General features: G+C 32.9%; 1 protein-coding gene across 6 annotated transcripts in view; it reads right to left on the bottom strand.

Moving 5' to 3' along the window:
* The window catches only part of SCEL (sciellin), a 142432-nt gene that overhangs the window by 19469 nt on the left and 101444 nt on the right, over positions 1-21519 (bottom strand). For all 6 annotated transcript variants that reach the window (XM_051983954.1, XM_051983951.1, XM_051983953.1 and 3 more), the window contains 7 exons: positions 20592-20651; positions 19402-19461; positions 14253-14312; positions 14045-14107; positions 13641-13700; positions 4800-4862; positions 2453-2506 (listed from right to left, as the gene is read on the bottom strand). In XM_051983954.1, the coding sequence (XP_051839914.1) occupies positions 2453-2506; positions 4800-4862; positions 13641-13700; positions 14045-14107; positions 14253-14312; positions 19402-19461; positions 20592-20651 (420 nt within the window). The remainder of the gene's footprint in view (positions 1-2452; positions 2507-4799; positions 4863-13640; positions 13701-14044; positions 14108-14252; positions 14313-19401; positions 19462-20591; positions 20652-21519) is intronic.

The raw sequence follows: 21519 nt of genomic DNA, 5'->3' as shown, positions 1-21519 counted from the left end.
TGAGCCCCAAGGAAGTTCGGACATTTGCTCAAAGTCAGTGAGATAATGAGGCAGAGTGGGGATAGATCTCACATGTCTGACTTCAATCCAGTTCTCTTTTCATGTGGTGCTTCCCTTCTTTGCTAGGTTGAGCTAAAACCTGCCTCTTTATAAATTCCACTAAATGGTGTTATTTTTGATTTCCTAAATACTAACCCTATGTGGCTTAAATCCAAATATGGCACCTTAAATCTCCAGTACTCTATTGAATATTAAGCTTTTGAATGCATGCTGGGTGGTCACATCCTGCGGTCCTTTGCCAAAGTAAACTCTTTGAAAATTGTACAGTGAGGCCCTGAAAGACCTGTCAGAATGATTCCCTTATCTCCCATAATATATATCTCATTAATTTCACAAAAAAAGTAAGAGGTTTCCATCATAGCTTTATTGCAATGAAATCCTTATATGCATGAACTATTTCTCTTAGCTGTTAAAGTTAATAATGTCTCTATGGAATATTTTTTCTCTAATCATTCAAAATAGGTCAGTAATCATATAACTTTAGAAGAGGCTTTTTCTTTGCAAAAGTAGATTTCAAGTAATTCTTAATTCATCAAATTTGAAAATATATATTCAGTTCTATGTATATTTTCAAAGCCCTTGCTACCTTTCTAGTCTTTTCACATCTAACTTTTCTTACTCTGTGACATTTATCTCCTTGCTGTTCTTCAAACATAATACTCCATCTTCTGACTGAAAGTTTCTCAGTTGCGCTTCATGTCTGGAATGGTCTCTTTCCTCATCTCTGTTTCTGAGATTTTCTAACATCCTTCATGTCTCACCTAAAATATTGCCACCTGCCAGAAGCCTTTCCCAGTCCTCTTAATATTAATGGATTTTTTTTTGAGACAATAACAGTTCTCCACCCTTCCACCACCAGTTTACTTGCTCATGTCTTGCTTGTATGTAGATTAAGGGGTCCTCAAACTACAGCCCGTGGGCCAGATGCAGCAGCTGAGGATGTTTATCCCCCTCACCCAGGGCTATGAAGTTTCTTTATTTAAATGCCCACAAAACAGTTTTTGTTTTTACTATAGTCCGGCCCTCCAACAGTCTGAGGGACAGTGAACTGGCTCCCTATTTTAAAAGTTTGAGGACCCTTGAATGCCCCCATTAGATTCCATAAAACTAGGGATAGTTTTTCCCTATTTCTTTTATCCCTAGACCTTACTATACTGCCTTGCACATAGAAGACACAATATATGCTAGCTAATTTACTGACAAATTACATAATTAGTTGTGATCTAATAATATTTCATGTGTTACAGCACTTCTTCAGGTTACAAAAAGCTATTACATATACAACTTGCATACAAAATGTTATGTGTAGAGCACATTTAGAGAGGAAGAAAATTGAACGCAAGAAGTTTGAATAATTTGCACACAATGTCACAATGAGTAAGCATCAGGGACTGACTTGAAATTGGGATTCACTTTCCAATGCAGTTCTCCTATAGTATAGTAGAGATGAATATTTCAGTTTAACAGACTAGTCAAAAGCAGTTGCCTCATTTATTTTGGTGTAGTAGAGCCAGAAGACCTAGGCTTTGGATCAGCCTTTGCTATTTAGTAATTATATGACTAGAGGAAAGTCAGTTAACCAATTGAGCCTCAGTTTTTATCCCTTTAATGGGGATAATGATATATTCATTATCAACCTCAAAAGTTTGTTCCAAGGAAAGCACTTCATAAATAAATAAATAAAATATTACTACTATTTGGGGCAGCTAGGTGACACAGTAGATAGAGTACTGTGTCTAGAGTCAGGAAGATTCATCTTTCTGAATTCAAAACTATCCTCAGACACTTAGTAACTGTGTGACCCTGTTTGCCTCAGTTTCCTCATCTGTAAAATAATCTGGAGAAGGAAATGGCAAACCACTCCAGTATCTTTGTCAAGGAAACCCCAAATGGGATCGCAAAGAGTCAGACATGATTGAAATGACTAAACAATAACAATTATTATTATTTTACCTACTCAAGTCCCACACTAATGACTCACAATGGTATGGCAATGAGTCTGTCAACAGAGCACAAACAGATCCTATCAGCAGGAAGAGCTTCAGATATGACCATGGCAATATTCTCTGACTACAATCCAAAGACCAGTTTAGTTACTTGCTGACTCGCCACAAAATGATGATCTTTTTCAAATAGTGACTCATGAGGACCATCTACTAAAGCATGGAAAGGTTGTGATCTGTGTTGATGGAGATAGTTTCCATATCTACCAACATATAAATAGTTTTTCTGAAGTACTGAAGATATATTCTCTTAGTTTATTTCCTGATCACAATTTTACTGAAAGGAAATCTATACTACAAGTTCAATAGTATATATAGTATATATGTTTACATCCATATTTTTACTGTTCTTTTAGAAATGAGGAATCAAAGACTGACTTAAAACTCACCTCTTTGCATTATTGTATATGTGGGGATTTACATCTATGCGATTGTCAAGGCCTCTGTAAAAATGAGAAATTACAAAATGAGAAGCATCCATGCATAGTGATTACATTCTTTTCAATCATTTTCCACTTTTCATATTTTTATTGTAAAGCATTGAATGGTAGAGTAGTTAGAACCTCTGAATTTAGCGTCAAAAGATGTAGTTTCATGTTCTAGTCCTGCCACTTGTTATGACTTTCTGTGTAATTTTGGACAAATGTTTTGCTATTTCTGAGCACGTTTCCTTATTTACAAAATGTGAAGAATAACACTTCTACTACTTACAGACATTTATTAGATCAAATGAATTTGTTTATATATGTAAAATATTTGATAAATGCTAAAGCACACCATAAAGCATAGCTTATTACTCTTTTTCGCAGGAATAGAAACAAAGATGGGGAGGAAGGGAAGGAGATGTGGAAATGAATAAAATTCTGATGCAAGGCTAACCCCACTTCACCTCTTTTTTCCCAGATTGGATTCTGTCTTGGATTTTTCTTTCTAAACAGGGATCCAATGTCTCCCTAAAGTTAATATGTTTTAGGCCCAAAATAGTTTACTGTTTAGCTTTGGTTAGAAGTTGATATGAAAAAATAATCCACGGATTGGGTGTTAATGTTTGATAAGGGTTCTTGCATTATCCTTCTTTAAGTATTTACATTTTAACATGAGATTTTTCAGACTCTAAAGCTTCATTCAAAAGAAATAATCTCCAATGATGGAATTCAGGCATTCTGACAAGCCAGTAGGCAAGCTATGAGCTGCAAGGTTCTCCCTAGCACCCATTAAAAATTGCAATAGATAAGCAAACATGTTCCACTTAGGTATAAAACTGCCCTTATTAACACTTCCTCTACTGAGTCCCCAAAACAGAACTGAGAAAGCACTCATGAAAATGTTTTTCCTCCCCCAGCTATTAAAAAAACAAACAAACACTAATTGAATGTTTTTCCTGAGAGTCTGAGGGAAAAGGAAGAAGGGAACTGAAATTAGAATGGGAAGGAACATAGAATCGTAGATCTGAAGCTGGAAGATATTTTAGAGGTTATCTACAAATGAGGAAACTGGGGTCCAGAGTGGTTATATGACTTGTCTGAGTCAGGATTTAAATTCAGGTACTATGACTTCCCCCCTAAGTTCATTATTTTCCCCATTACATGCTGGTGATTGGAAGGGCTATTGAGCGTAAGAAGATTTTGTAAATATTATAAAACAAACAAAAGATTTCCACTCATTTCCTCATTTTTTATTATGTACACATATTCCCTTTGCCTAAACATAATTTCACAGAGTTGGAAGGAAATTGAGGGAGGAGATAGATAGAAGACTGTTGGGTTTTTGGGTCTTATTTATCTTATTTCATTTTTTTAGTAGCAGGTGGCACTCACAGTTGCTATGACACTGATAAGTAATTAATTCCTCCCTAATTTAAAATGTCTTTTGAACCCAGCAACTATAATCTACACTAATCCTTCACATGGAGTCAAACAAGTTGCAGGAATTTTAAAACAACAACATCCCAAGACTATCTGAAATTGTGTTTTGTTTTGTTGCTGTTAAGGATTCATGGCATCTACTAGGGCAAGGAATCCAGGAGGTGGATCTTTTAGTGCTATCTGCCACTGCTACAAACCCATCAAACTGCAGTAAGTAAAAATAAATTTTCACAGCCTAAGAACTTAGTATCCTAAATACACTCAATTTGCATGATGTCTTTTACAGTAAACAGAAGGTCCTAAGTCACAAATTCAGCCAAAATTGGAATTTTCTTTTAAGTTGGTTTCTATAGGATTTATATGTCAACCGTTAAGGATCTTTTCTCCCTCCACCTCAATTTACCTTCTCCCCTCCGAAATCTTAGATGAATTATTTATGTTCTATCTCTCCCAATTAGAGTGTGCACTCCTTGAGAACAGGAATAAACAAGGATTTTTCTGTTTATATCCTCAGGTTGGCACATATGAAGCACTTAATATGTTTTTTCCACTCCTTCAAGACCTAATTTGAATTGTCCCTACATAAACACCTAATTCTAACTTACAATTTGACTTATAACCCAGGGCAATTGAAAGAGTATTGAATTTGAAGTCTTATGTATCAGAACTCTATGACTTTGGGAAATACCATTCTGAGATTCAGTTACTCAGTTTTCTTATCCTTAAAACAAAATCCATTCAAATTCTAAATCTATAATAATTCATCTATAATTCAGCTCTCCTAAAATTCTTATAAAAGGGTAAGCAAAATAATTTAATTCACTCATACATGGAATTTATAAAGGATAGGGTATTTTATACTAGACCTTACCCTTCAGTCTTCTTGTTATATGCATTAGACTTTACTTCAATGTGATTGTCAAGGTCCTGCTCTCTATAGGAATAAAAAAATTTATACTATATTAGATTCACCTTTGAATTATAAGAAAATGGTCTTTTGAATCAAAAATTATACATCTGTTACTCTGGCAAGAAGAAAAAAACTTTATGAAACAATATGTAATCTTAGAATTAGCTTTCAATGATTGTTTTATATAAATATATGTCTTCCCAATGACTTAAACTTTTTCCTCTCCATCCCAGAACAATAGTAACTGGACAAACTCTTTATGATTATAAGTATGGGACCAGGTTTCATATCTGACACATTCTGGTAGTAAAACTCTAAGCAAGTAAATTATTCTCTAGATGCTCTAGACCAGGACCAGCTCTCTATCCACTACACAACAGTAGATGTAATGGAATATTATTGCTTTGAAACAAATTTTGCATATGAAAAAATCCAGATAAATATGGGAAGACTTGCATGAACCAATTCAGAGTGGACTTAGCAAAATAAGAACATTGTATACATTAATAGCAATATCGTTTTAAGAATGACTGAACAAATAAATTATTTTGTGTATTATAAAATCTAAATTAACTGTAAAGGGCATATGAATAAACATTTTATCTGCATCCAAAGAAAAAACTGAAAAATAGAAGTATAAATAGCATATAGGCACATATATACATATATATGCATACATATATACAAATAGACATGTATATGCCTGTGTCTAATGGTAGCTATCTCTAGGGAAAAGAAAAAAAGAAATATAGATAGATAGATAGATAGATGATATTTGAAAGAAATAGCAAGTTTTGCATAGCAGACAAAGTTTTACGTAATCCTTTTTATTGTACTATGTTATGGAAATGCTTGTTTTACTCCATAAATTAAAAATAAAAAAAAATACAGAAAAAATACTGTAAATGAAAAGAATATTAAAAGAAAGCCAAACACTGAAAAATTATGACTAAAGAACCAACAATACAACATCTATCCTTTTTCTTCATGAAAGAGGGAGACCATGGGAACAGGTTAGGTATAAAGGCAAAAATGGTCATGAAACTGATTCTGCTTAACCATTTTATTTGTTACAAAGAAAGATTCAATTCAGGGTTGAGATGGAGGTAGAATACATCTAGTAGTGTCTATAAGGCCAAAGATGAGAATTCTCAGTAAAATAAATAATAAATGTGTATTTTTAAAATGCAGATTACCAGAAATAAGGATACTGAAAATTTTGGGGGAAAAGGCAAGGACTGCTGTTTAATTTAATCAGGAGGAAGTGGACAAAAAGGAAATAACCAGGTAAGGCAACATTCAAGAAACAAATCAGACGCTTCCATCAGAATTTCTATACCTAAAATATAAAGAGTTCTCTTAAGATTTCAATTAAAGTCTGATGGAGAATAAAGGGAGAAACTGAACCACTGTTCTACATCAAATACTGGATCATTCCATTAATATACAACTTTGTATTAATATCAATCTGGTTGAGCAAAAAACAAAGTCTATGAGGCAACAAGATAAACTGATGCTTTAGTAAGTACCCATATATCTGTAGTTAGATAATATATGCAAATATACTGCAGATCTTAATTGCCATATAAATTTTATTATCCATGATTGGATTAATATTCATTAATTGTATCCCAGGATTCCAAGCTGTAGGATTATAATAAATCACCATTTTCAGGACTAGTCTCTATTGTTGTCTCTGAGTTCTTTAATTAAAATTATTCTTTCCTTCCAAGGCTACACTCTTTCTTCTAATGATCCGAGGTATGAATTCTGTGTTTAAATACTTGGTTTGGGTTATATTGATTTATTAATTAATTATGCATATTTATATTATTGAACACACATTTGGGAGTTTTTAATGGAATTTCCTTTTTATGTTGATAGAAATTAATGTGTACATGCACACACAAAAACAATGAAAAATGACATCTTCTATTTTATCAGGGAAAAATCTGATACTATTAATTGTAAACCTCCAATATCCAAATTAAACTTCCTTTCATAAAGGTTAAATAACAATTCATATTTCTATGACTTTTGGAGTTTTACACTATTTTGCTTACAACAACCTATTGGCACAAGCAGTTCATATACTACTATATCTAATAGATGGGAAAACTGAAGTTTAGAGAATTGAGGCAAATTTCCCCAAATCACACTCCCTCTAAGTGTCAAAGCTATTACAAAAATCTCAACTCTAAATCCAGTGCTCTTTCTAGGTGAATTATATATTTGAACATACAGAAACTATTATAAATGATATTTAAGACAGTGTACCAGAGGAGAAACATAATCAGTGCAACAATGACACTTCAGGATCCTCTAAGTAGTTCAGAAAATGTCTGAACAGTTTAGTGTCATACAGCTCTCCAAAGAAATGCCTGAGCCTTCCTTTCTTTTCTCTTTCCCTTCTCTCTCTCCAGTAGAGATATTGACAAATAGTGAAATAAATCATCAAAAGGGACCACAGTGAGAGGAAAGAGAAACCTACCAACCACATAGAGACAACTCATTCTTTAGTAATCAAGGAGCACAAAAATGGGATTACTTTTCTTCCTAATAGACCATCACAAAATTTGCACTGGGAACTATTAAAAGTGTTCAATATGCCCTTTTTCATTAGTGATCTAATAGAATTTCATTTGTTTTACCCAAACATCAAACAAGTAGAATGGACTTTATGACCTGAATTGAAAGAAAACAAAATTATGTTACTGACATTACATAAGAGCAAGGGAGAAAAGACAGGATGAGTGAGGAAAACAAATCAAGGACATTATTGTTTTTCAGGCTGATGGATGTTAGCTTTGACAACCCAATCCAAGCAGCTTAGACTGCTCATAAACTTTCCACATTATTTATGGTATAAAAATAAATTTTCCTTGTCTAATTAAGCTTATATAATTTATATCATGTCTTTTGCACCAAAGTATAAGATGGAAAGAGCTGTGATTTAAAGTACCCAAAATAGATTTTTTGAAAAGCCCATCCCAACGTTGCCTAGCAAACAAGAGCATGTGTGCAAAGCTATATAATAGAAGGATTATAGTCGACCTGACTATTTCTTATTTTTATAACATTTGGAATTTATTTTAATGATACGGTCACATCATTGGCCTCTATAGATCATGAGAAAACATTTTGGAGAAAATGAGCACTACATACTTCAGCTGAAAATGGAATTTTAAAGGCAGCTTTCAAAAAAAACAGAGAAAAAAGCTAGGTGTGATAGTACAAACCTATATTTCCCATTACTAGGGTGCATCCACTCTGGAATTCTGAATGACAGTGATCTAAGCCAATCCAGTAATTGCATTAAATTTAACACTGAAGCAGATTAAAACTTTGGAGCCAATGATTAATGGGATCATACTATGTGAGAGACTGCTCCACTTCCACCTGGCAGAGATATGATTCCCAGAGGAAGAAGAGAGAGGAGGAAGAAAAAAAGAAAAGAAGGTAGAGAGAGAAAGCATAGTATAATGTGTTGAGAACTTGCCTCACTTTTTATAGCAAAGGAAATGGAGGTCCAGAGAAATTACTGGTTTTTTTTCCAAAATTATGTGGGTAGAAAGAGAGGACAGCCTGGGTTAAAACTAAAATCCTTTGGTCTAGAGCTAAGGATTCCATTACACCATATGACATCCCATACTTTCCATCTCTGTTTTCATGTGTGGGAAGTAACACATTTATAAAGCAGCAATATATTTGTCTCAACATAACTTACTTTAACTGCTCAATGTTCAGTGTGGAATACATTTAGAATACATTTACCAAATTATAGAGTGACAATACAAAAGATTTACTATGTGTCCTCATTTATGCCAAAAATTAAATCTTGGGCACAAAGCTTTTGATTGAATAGAAGTCTTTGTCACTCTGAAAGGGATATAGAAACTACTGTGAGATCATTTGTATAATTCTTTTAGTTCTGCTGTAATAAAAGGGGAACATTTATATTTATTTTTCGGGACCTTTTTAATACATGAAAGAATTAAGGCTTTGCCATTAAGGGAATTAGTGCTCCATATTGATGTAGACCCATGAAAACACAGCAAATGGAAAATACAAGTAGTCCTTTTCATCAAGCTTGAGTCCTCATGGCATGTGAAGTCTGATTCAGGTGCAACAGGTTTTCATTTTTGTTGCTACTTGCAGAACTATGAAGAATTAATGGAAAAAAATCCAAATCTTCTTATAGTTTCATTTATTTCTATTTTGTGTTCAATGCCAGTTCTGGAGATCAGAAGACTTGGGTTCTAACTCTCTCTTCTATCTAATACCTGTATGACCTTGAGCAATTCATTTTGGTCCATTGGGCCCAAGTTTCCTCATTTGTAAGATGAGAGGGCATAGGACTTGACCTCTGGGAGCAGTGTGGTACAGTAGAAAAAGGGCTAGATTTACAGTCAGAAGAACTGGACTGAAATCCTTGCTCTTCACTTATTCTCTGGGTAACCTTGGGCAAATCATGTTGAATTTTTAGAACCGTGGTTCTCTTATGGATAAAATAATGGGGTTAGATTAGATGACCTCTAAAGACCTCTTTTATATCTAAACCTATGAACCCATACATTCATATTAAGCTTTGCTTTTGCTTTCACAGAATTCTACTTATTAGCTATGTGACCCTGGACAAGTAATTGAATATTTCAGTGTTCGAGGCAATTTTCCATAAGTTTCAGAAAAGGTATCAATCTACCTTGATAAAGGATGTTTCTTCATTTGGGAGTTTCCTATATCAGTTAAACCAAAGGTCCTGTACAGATGCCTATATTTTGGCATCAGTGGGTTTAGAAGGAATGCATTTCTTTTATGTGCTTGTGTTGAGGAAGGAGTTTAAGTGTGGAAGGACATTTCATTGAAAGAAGAGGCAAAGGTGGTGATTGCAAATAGATGAGAGGACATTTAGTGTGTTCAAATCCTAGCTCTATCATGTTATTGCTGCTGGTGGTGGTTATTCATTCTCAAAGAGGATTAATGCATCATGAAGGTGATGTTTTGATTTCTGCATAAATTGGATTTGAATGAGGCAAAGTTGTACAAAGTCATCACCTCTCTCTTCATATAACTTCCCTGGAACTCAGTTTTTTTATTTAGAAAACAAAGCAGGGATAACCTGATAGTCTTCATTGTTCCTTTCAGCTCTAAATCAATACTCCCAAGATTATATCATCCATTTAACTTTTTTTTAATGACTCAAGTAGATGGAGGTTGGAGTAGAGCATGATTAGAAGTGGATAGGAGCATCATTTTATATCTTTGACAAATGTTATCTTTTATAATTTTAAAGGTAAAAATATCAACAGATGAATTTAAGTCTTCATTAAGAAATAACTTTTATAGATAGGCTAACAATAGCTTAAGAGCTATCAGTAATTGACTTTCTCCTTTTTATGTTGGTTCATGGGGAAGTTGAAAATATGCCTGTTAAGAGTGAAACATTTTCTCACTGTATAAGTGAAATTTCCCCATAAATATGCATTTGTTCAGGTTGCTGAGTTCCTAGAAGGAGTGCAGGAATGTCTGCTTGCAGGCAGAGTGACAGTTAGAATTTTATTCAGTACTTGAGTGAACTACAGCTGAAAATGTCACCAGTTTCCTAAAGAGAACTCAGCTTTGCTGCAGTTCTCCTATGAAGTTATTAAGTCATGCATCACATTAAATAGAATTGTAAGGGGATGCTGTTGCCATTAAGCTGACTATGACCCTTCAACATTGTCCTTTTCTGAATTTTTAGTGAATTCAAGTGAGAAGGACCAATGTACTAAATAATCATAATAATAGAATACAATTAAGAGACCTTTCTTCCAAATAGATGACTCCAGAAGTTATTACTTTTTCCCCTATTTATTTTATGATTATTGAAGACATCGACTGGTTTCTATGTGAATGTGTTACACTATTGAAGGTATTCAGATATAACAGTTTTAGTTGAGGCCATTTTGAAATAAAATCATTAACTTTTAAATAAACATAACAATTATTGCACTGAGTGACATCTACCATTTTTAGTACCATATTCTATATATTCCATACCAAAAAAAACACATTTCTTGTTATAGAAATTTCACAAATTTTTGCTTAAATTTGCACTATATTTAAAATGTAAGTAAAGAAATTCAATGAGAGATCTTAACTCATTTCAAACAGAAGGAAATATATCTGAGGAATATGGTTTTTAAATTCACCCGATTAATGCAACATACTATTTTAGACTGGTTTCATTTTACAAGCTTTTTCAATAAATAACTCCATCTATGCGGGACTTAATATCTTTAGGAAATTTGTCTCAGCTCCACTTCCTGTCATTCAGTACTACCAATCTCAGTGAAAATTCTTTCCTCCTCCTGCTATCTTTCTTGGACAGCTGAGTGGTATGCTGGATAAGAGTATTGTAGCTGGAGTCAAGCAGATCTGGATTCAAATGCAGCCTCATACATTTACTAACTGTGTGATCATAGGCAAGTCATTTAACTATTGTCTGCCTTAGTTTCTTCAACTGTAAATGATGATAATTATAGCAATTGCCTCTCAGAGCTGTTATAAGGATAAAATGAGATGTTGGTAAAATACTTTGCTAATCTTAAACTGCCATACAAATTATTAATTATCACTTTCATCCACATCCAGTTTCAGCTTAATTTCTAGTCAAAAAATCTACAGTATCTTTTTCTATTGAATTCTTCCATTCTGCCTTTGAACCCATGTTTAGTGACTAAACCACCTGACCTGTTCCCATTACCAATCTTTAATTTCTACTTTTGCATCTTCCACTTTCCATACTAACTGAACATCTTTCTCCACCCTCTACAATGCTGGTCATTTCTCTCATGCCCTCCAATACACAAAACAAAAAACTGGCATGATCCTTTCTTTCAATTACCATTTTGATTTTTTTTCCTTTTTTTTTTCTTTCCTCCCCCACTCTTCCCTTAGAGGTGGCTACCATTAGACAGAAACATGTGTGTATTTATGTATATATATTTATATACACACATATCTATGTAAAATCATTCTATCCATACTTCAATTTATTGGTTCTGTCTCTGGTTGTAGATAGCATCTTCCTTTAGATATCCTTTGCCACTTCTAGAAATTTGTTCTGTACTATCATTCAATTATCTTTCTTCCTTTGTAGTTTATGTCTCCCAATTATACCATTTTCTCCTGATTAACTGCTACTGTCCTGTACAAACCTTCAGAACTTGCCCATCTCCCTTGATAACCTTTTCACTTTTCTTTCACTTTTCTATCCCATTCTTCCTTTCATTCCATCTTCTATCCTTCTACCATCTTTGGAAACTTCAATATTTATGTTTTTTTTCTTTCTTTGTATCCCCAGTACCTAGTACTGTACTTGGCATATAATGGGCACTTAAAAGACATGTGTTGATTAATTGATTGATTGATGATCATTCTAATCTCCCTGGTCTCATAATGAAAAAGGAACCAGACTTGAAAACAGAATCCAATTATTATTGTTGTTGATGCTTCATTATCAAATAGGACCATGGACAGCACAAGATGATGACTTGTGAGTGAATTGTATTTAAGAGAGACAGAGCTACACAAAGTCTTCAGCCTTATTTCCTCCTCCAGAGTCATCAGAGGTACAGTGACAAAAAAAAAAAAAAAAAAAAAATCAAGGTAACTAGTGATGGTCTGGGATGCAGTGAATGTCTTTGGCCTTTCTAAATTAAGATCTTTCCCAGACTTTACAGACTTATTTAAAGTCTTGCCACGTACTAGCTTTGTGACCTTAGAGTCCTCATTTGTAGTTTAAGCAGGTTGGACTAGCTGTTTTCTAGCATCTCTTCCAGCTCTGATAGTCTGACCAGACAGCATATCTATGACTCTCCCTTTCTACTCCTACTAAGCTTAAAGCCTAACTTTGGAGTCAGATGAACTGTATATTGGGGAAGTCATTTAACCTCTTTAAATCTCAGTTTTCTTGTCTATAAAAAAAGAAGAAGTTGTTTTGGAAATGCTCTAGGGTCCCTTCTACCTCTATCTTTATGAGCACATGATATTCAATGCTAATTCACTACTCATTAGCCAGTTTTGTGTCATCCTTCATTCTGGGTATGTAATTTCCATCAAGAGATTTGTTATAACAGCATTTCCCACTACCACAAAGCAATTTTGAAATGCTATAGAGTTCATATTAATGTATTTTACTTGTGTTAATAAAGCACTCTGGGGTGAAGAATGCCACAGAAAAGCAACAAAGGGCAGGCAACTGTATGAAATGTAGGATTTTTGCTTAGATTGTTTATTTCAGTAGTATTCCTGAACTCTGAATTGTCACATAAGTAGATGTAACATCTTTCAAAAATCTTTTCTTCAGATGAATCTTAATTAATTTTGTTTTTCAGCCTTGATTACTGCCTCCTATATAGTCCAAATTTGAAAATGGCTCCCTAGTGGGAGAAAGAACATCTAAGCTGAGGCCATAATGGTACATCATGTTGTCTTGTTGACAAGGGCATGAACCCAATATGATATTAAATATAAACAATTGAGAAAATGATACATGACCATTAAAAATAACTTAGCAGCAGCAGCAGGTCCATAATTTTAAAAGAAGAGCCCCATTACTATCTTAAAAAGCCAAATGCACAAACTTGGCATGTTTTGTGTTATAACCACATACTGATTTGGAGTGAGAAGGGAAGAAACAAAATCCAACCAAGAAAGAACACTCAGCAATAAAAGAATGCACTACTAGCTTGATGAAAAAAAAGTGCTTGAGTTCTTTAGAAATCATTCAGAGAAAGCAGTGAGATTAAACATACTTACCTCTTGCTGTGTCTAAAAGTTGTTGGATTCACTTTAATAAATCTATCCAGATCTTGGCTCCTTTAATTGTAGAAAATAAAAATGGCTTGGATCAATGATAAGACTTATAAATATCTTCATATTATAACTCTTTTTCATTCAAGTGTCTGCCTATAAAACTCAGGGAAATTATAGTATTATCAATCCAGAATAGGAAGTAATTTTAAAGGCTACTTAAACTAAACCCACTATTTTAATAAAAAGATGAGGAAATAGAGGCCTACAGAACTCGAGACTTACTCAAATTTACATACAATAAGCATCTGATATGGTACTGGAACTAGGTTCTCTTATTCCACAATGTTCTTTTCATTGAACTACATTGCCTCCCATATTGTTGAAAGAATATATTTTTATTCTTTTACCTCTGATTACTTCTGAGAACTTCAGGAGTCACTTTGATGAATTTGTCAAGATCATCTTGGTTTCTTTAACAAAAAGTAAAAATTATATAGATTAATGATGTGATTTGGGGATAAGTATACTTATGTTATGAAAACTTAAAATAATTTTCTAAAAGTCTGTCAAATACCTTGGGAAAGAATGAAAATGATGAATATTATTTCCTCTTACCTCTGATTGTTTCTGAGAGTTTCAGGATTAACTTTGATGAAATTGTCAAGATCTTGGTGTCTTAAAAGAGAATTAATAAAAACTGTGGGTTAGAGACAGGCAAAGATTTAATTCGAAGTATATATTTGTATTGGGAAAGGAAAGGAATCTGGATATTACTATGCTAAAAAATTTATTTTCTTAATAATTAGTTGATATACATCTTAGAAATACTGACCCACTTAAAGTGAGGATTGTTATCTTGTTTGAATAAAAAACCATTCTGATTTTATATATTTTATTTCCAGTATCCCTCTGCTATGAGTAAAATGTTTGACATGTATCGGTGTGTGTGTGTGTGTGTGTGTGTGTGTGTGTGTGTGTGTATGTGTGTATTAAACATATATAGGACCATATACATGTCCTATCATGTATATACATATATATATATATGTATATATGTACATTTTAATCCACATGGTCTACAAAATGTGAAGTGGATATCCAAAAATCAAAAATAAAACAAAAAAAGTTTTAAGTACTTATCACATGCCAAGCACTGTATTGGCAATGAGTATACAAGGAAAAATCATCGTCTTTGCCTTCAAAAAGCTCATATTCTATAACAGGATTAATTCTTTTTCCTTTTATCCAGTTGTTTTGGTATCCTGTGGACATGACATAACTCTCTTATTTTTACCCTGATTTGCCATGACCTATAACTAAAAGTATCAACTATAAAAATTGACTCTAAGACTAGGAGGATTTTTCTCAATAAGAGCTCTGTCAAGTAAATAGAATTTCAACAAATTACAGCATTTCCTCCATGAATGAAAAACAAGCTAAATTCAAAACAACTATTCATGTTGAGAATATGAATGGATCCTGGATCTGAGGTCTTAAAAAGGCAAAATGAGATAAATGGCAGTAGTACAAGTGGGGTGGAAAAGGTGTTCAAAAGCTTATATTCAAAATTTCATCTCAATTTTGCTTGCTACTTATACACATTGGACAAGTAACTTGAACTCCCCAGATTTCATTTTCTTAATCTATAAATTGAAGGAACTAAATTGAACGTTTATTGTTCTGTTTGCTTTATCCTTCATTCTAATCCAAACTCTAGAGCCTAAGAAGGAGATTGTTTTCTTAAGTATTCTTTAAGACATTCTTTGATGCCTTATGTGGGAGAGAATAAAAGAACCATGGAAGGAAATTTTACAGAAGGTAGGTAGTGTGAGAATTATTTTTTGACATTTTATATTTAATAAAATTGAGACTCAGAGATATTTGGTGATTTGCCCAATGTCCCATTGGTAACTTTCTGTAACAAACCACACCAAAATACCATGCTCCTCCTCTCCCTCTCACTCCCACCATTCTGTTCTATATAGTTTCCCCTTTTTAGAATGTATGTTCCTTGAGAAGTCAGGAATATCTTCAAATTTGTCTGTGTATTCCTAGCAGTTGGCGCAGTACTTAACCAGAGTAAATGTTTAGTAAGTTTTATATCATTCATAAGGCAGCTAGTCTATGATAATAAATATTTGTTCCCTTTCCCTTCCCCTTTATTGAATGCTTAATTATCTATACTTAAGGACAGGATCATTATCATTTATCCTACAGTTGTAGCATAGTGGAAAGAGCATTGAATAGTAATCATACCAATAATAATTAATAATAACATTAGCTAACATTCATATAGTGCCTCCTATATGCCAGGTCTGGGCTGTATTACAAATATCATCTCATTTGATTCTCACAACAACCTTGGGAGACAAATGCTATTATTATCCTCATATTATAGATGAGGAAACTGACGCAGACAAAGGTTAAATGATTTGTCCAGGATTGCAGCTAGTAAGCATCTGCCATCAAATCTGAAATCAGATCTTCCTGATTCCATGCCAGAATTTTTAATAACAAAGATACTATTAGGTAAGGAATTAAGGTATATGACTGTTTCCTTGGGGGAAAAGTATAAATTAAAAACCTAATAAAACTTCTATTATCATAAAATTCTACCAGCAGTGATCACACATAACCTAGTAATCTCTAACTGTATTTAACATACCCTTTTTGATTTTAAAAGAAGCAATGTCACGATGATAATGGTATTATAAACAATGTTAACTTCCTATCTTACAAAAGACAAAGCATAAAAGCATAATTTCTTTTTAAAAAACATAATCCAGAGTACAGTGTTTTACACTGTAACTACACATGCTGTATATTTTCCAGAAAAACAGCAGACATTTTTATCTTTGGAGTTAGCCAGATGGAAGAAGTTGAAAAAAACACAGGGAATCTTCATTCTCTTACTGTTTTATTGAACAAAAGAGACTTGGTTCTAGTCTTCATCTCCAAGAATACATTAAATATATACCAGACTCCTTAACCACTAAACAAAATGCAAACCAATTTATGAAAGTCCAGTAATGAGACTAATGTGAATGCCCATCAACTGGAAGACACAATTGGGCTTACAAATACCTATTGAGCACTTCCTAGATGCACAGCATTCTGGTAAATACAAATATTCCTGAAAACTTAGAAATGAATTTTTTCTGGAGAAAGCTTATTTTTATTAATTCAGGTAGTATATTGCCTCCCATTAAATTTTGTTATATTATATTCTATTATTATATTCTATTATATTAATATAACCAAGTCTCATATGTAATATTTAGGGATTTTAGATCTTTAAAATGCTCCGCATAGATTTACACAGATGGTCTATAGATATTAGTTGATCCTGAAAACAACCTGGTAAGATGTTAATTCTATTAATAAAATTGAAGTGTCAGCTTTCTAGCTCATGCTACTTCTTAAAGGATAAGATTTATAAGACAAATTAGAAATTTATAATATACCTTGTAACTTGTTTTGTTTATTTATTATATTGATTTCTTGATTGAGGTACAATCTTTGCTTTTTCCATTTTTTTTAAGTACAAGGATGCATTCTAAACTCAATTAGCTAAATCAGAAAATGCTTCAAGAAATAAGTATTTTATGTATTTTCTTAAGTATAAGCTGTTAACTTTGATATGGACAACCTATTTTCTCCAAATAATATCTTTCTACTTCCAACATTTAATTAGCTTTAATGTATGATAATTACCAGCTGTTGCTAAATGAATATGTCTACTGGCTTCTCAATTTAGTGCTCAGAGACTACAATGACACATAAAAGGCAGACTATGTAGTGAATGCTGTTTCTAGCACCGAGCCAGGAACCCAGTGGCTGTGTCACAATTATTCACTGACTAACTGATATACAAATAAAAGTTGCAAAATAGAATTAAAAGTTTTAGAACTGCATAAGATTCCAAGATGGATCCAGTGAGAATCACAATCTACTTCAAATAAATATACTCTCACTTTCTAATTTGTAATTCATTTGCATTGTTGAGAAAACCCAAGAACCAAAGAATTCAATTCTCCAGCTATTTATTAAACACCTACTAGGGCTTAAGGGCAGTCTGATGGCACAATGGATAGAGTCCTAGGTCTGGAATCAAATTCATCTTCCTGAGTTCAAATCTAGTCTCAAACTGGATACTAGCAATTTGAACCTGGGCAAGTCACTTAGCTGTATTTGCCTCAGTTCCTCATCTGCAAAATAATCTGAGGAAGGAAATGGCAAACCATTCCAGTATCTTTGAACAACACCCTCCCCCCCAAAAAAATAAAAAAATAAAAAAATAAAAACATGAAGTTTATCATAACTGAAAAATAGCTCAACAACGACTCGGTGTTTGGGGAGTCATAATTTTTAAATTACTTAGCTTCTACCCACATAGCATTTTTAGTCTAGTAGGAAAGGAAGACATAAACACACCACACAAGCATATGATAAATATTTTTTAAAAAATCAGACCTATGAATTCATTGACATAGGGAATTCATGGTAACAAAAGCTCCTTTACCAGTGCAGATTGACACCTCAAAAGTTATAGTCTTAGAAGATAGTCCAGGACACTGAGGGTTTAAGTGATTTGCTCAGAATTATACAGATGGAACAAGAATTCAGGTCTTCTTGATCCTGTGGCTGGTTCTCAATATACAATATACTATGCTACCTGTAAATACGCTCAAATACTGTGAATGAGTATAAAAAAGGACCCTGGGGAGAAGTCTATTAATAATAAGGGGTTTGTAGAAGACTTCTTGAAAAATATGATCCTTAAAGTTGAACTTTAAAGAATGAGTATAGATTCACCATGTAAAGGTGAAATGAGACTACAATCTAAGCATGGACTATAAACATCTGAACCTGTATTTACAAAGAATAATAATATAGGAGGATACCAAGACAGAATAATGTGTTGAAAGCCTAAGGAATGACTTTATTGATTCTACTTGCAAATGCCTCTCATATTCATCCTCTTCTCTCTGTCTCAAAACTGTCATCGTAGTTCAGATCTCCATCATCTAAAATAAGATCCCAAGTGGCTTTCTAACTAGGAAAGATAGGAAAAGGCTATCCCACTCCAAGTCTCTCCTATGTTCAATCCATCCTCTATATAGTTTCCAAAACAATATTCCAAAAGAACAAGTCTGACAATGTCACTCCCATGATCAATAAGCTCTAAGAAAAAATATAATCTCTATTTGAACTTTCGAATTCTTCATAATTTGGCTCCAATCTACCTTTACACATTAATTGAATATTATGCCACTTTATATGCATGATATTCCAGCAAACTGGTTTACTTTCCTCATGCTCTATATTCCACTTCTAGTCTCCATGGCTTTGCCTTATGCCGAGAGTGTCACTTAACCTCTTAGAATTCCTACAGTTCTCAGTTCAAGTGTTCAATTCAAAGCTTAAGTCAATTTCCTCCCTTGTTAATGTTCTTCCCACCCGATAAGTACTTTGGATTTATTTTGCATTTGTTTATCTTTGTATATGTTGTTTCCAGCCACTGGAATATAAACTTCTTTAAGACAAATCTTTGTCTTTTTATCCTCAGTTCCTAGAATGGTTCCTGGCAAATTTTAGGTGCTTGAATAATTGATTAATAAATAAGTGAATATAAGAAAATTTTGCTAAGCAAATACCAGCTCAAACAGTCAATCATTGGATCTTTTCTGAATTGATTCAGGTTTATTTGTTATCTAAATATGAGATAATAGAGGGAGAGAAAGGAAATGCTTATATCTTTTACCCTGTGATATTTTTGATAGCTTTGGGGTTCACACTGATGAACTCATCAAGACCTTCTCCCCTAAAAGACGAAAAGAAAATGATCAGATTAGCAAATCAATGACAAGAATTCAGTGAATACCTGAATAAATTAAAAGATATTCCAGAGCTCCTCCTCTTAAAAGGGAATTGGGAGGGTGTGTATGCATGTATGTGTGTGCTTGTGTTTAAACTCATACACATACAAGTATGTGTATCTTTTCTTCTTAAAAAAATTTCCCCACTTAATAATATTTCTCCCAATTATACATGTAAAGATAGTTTTCAACATTTATTTTATAAGATTTTGATTTCCATTTTTCTTTCTCCTTTCTGCTCTTTGCAAAATAAGAAGCAGGTCTGATATAGCCTACACATGTACAATTATATGAAACATATTTCCACATTAGTCATATTCTGAAAGAAAAATCAGAATTAAAGAATTAAATCAAGAAAGTAGAAACAACCTCCCCCACAAGTGACTGCTTCAGTCTCCATTCAGACTCCATAGTTCTTTCTCTGGATGTGGGTAGTATTTTCCTTCATGAGTCTTTTGGAATTATCTTAGATCATTTATTGCTGAGAAGAGCAAAGTCTATCAAAGCTGATCATCACACAATGTTGCTTTGCTGTGTACACTTGTTCTCATGATTTTCTTACTTCACTCAGCATCAGTTTATGTAAGTCTTTCCAGGCTTTAATAGGGAATTGTAAACACCAGCAAAAATACTATTTTCTACCTTTCTATAATGCTTTTATACTTATCAATTTCATGCTGTCGAAAATCTTTTGAGGAGAGTAGGAGAGACTAATCTGTGGTGGTTTCTCTACCACATTTTTCTTAAGATAATAATTAATACAATCATGTCCAATTTCTATTCCCCTAACATTTAAGGCAGGAGAAAGCAAACATAGTTTCATGTTTAAATATACGAAGCAGGCATAAGAATTTCATCAGCCTACAACTTCCTTATCTGCTTTCATAAATTGTTTGTGGACCAAAGTTCCCTTTGGTTTGTTTGGGCTCATTGAATGACTACATTTGTACTCATTTTTCAGTTATGCTTGAGCTATGATGTAGTTGTTTAAGTGTAGTTGTCATGCAGAAATTATTGTGCCTAATTTAGTTGATTTTTGAGAGAAAACTAATTCAGGAATCTATATTTATCTTACCCTGGAGTAGGTTTATTTGCTGGTCGGTTCACTTTGATGAGATTATCCAAATCTTGGTTTCTTAAAATATTAACAACAACAACAAAAATCAATTGAACAGAAAGACATAAAATAAATATTAACTATTGAACACAGAACCTGTATATCACTTGAATTGATTAAATGCTTGCTGTTTGATATTTTAATTTTTAATGGTAATCTTTAGCCCTATGTAAAAATAGAAATCTATTAAGATTTTGTGAGCTCTTAATACATATGATGATTGCATTTTGGTAACTATTGGCTCGGTAAGTCTAACTCCCACTTGCAGAGTAAAATTTCTCCTTATTCCCTATCTCCTATCAAATTTACATAAACAGTAATCAGAAAAAAAAGGTATCTGGAATGTGTTATGAAACTATAACAAGTATCATCAAAAAATAAAAAAAAGATGTTATGATATATAACATTTTTTGGTTTCACCTAGGATTTGCTATGGAAATAAAGTGAATATGTATTGATTCTATATCATATGTATATATATATATATATGATATATAATGTATATATATACATCTATGTATATAAACAGATACAGAGATGTATATGTGTATACATGTGCATATAATTATTCATACAAGATATATCTACATAAATGCACATAGTGGTATACTATGCATTAATAATACATTATGTATAGTATATGCATATATTTACATATACATATTATAAAATAATGAGATTGAACATACAAACAAAATTAGTTTCATTCATTGCTTTAAATTTATACCTTATCTATCATATTCATCTCCTTTTATTTAAAGAACTAATGTTTATCTAATATTGTTTTCTAATTCTCTAAGTAACTTAATATTGGGCTAAAAATGCAAAAATATTCTCTATTTTTTTTTAAATATAGAGATGGTCCATTAGTACATGTATCTTGTAT

This window comes from Antechinus flavipes, chromosome 3, assembly GCF_016432865.1.
Source record: "Antechinus flavipes isolate AdamAnt ecotype Samford, QLD, Australia chromosome 3, AdamAnt_v2, whole genome shotgun sequence".
NCBI lineage: Eukaryota > Metazoa > Chordata > Mammalia > Dasyuromorphia > Dasyuridae > Antechinus > Antechinus flavipes.
This window is presented reverse-complemented; position numbering and strand designations above follow the sequence as displayed.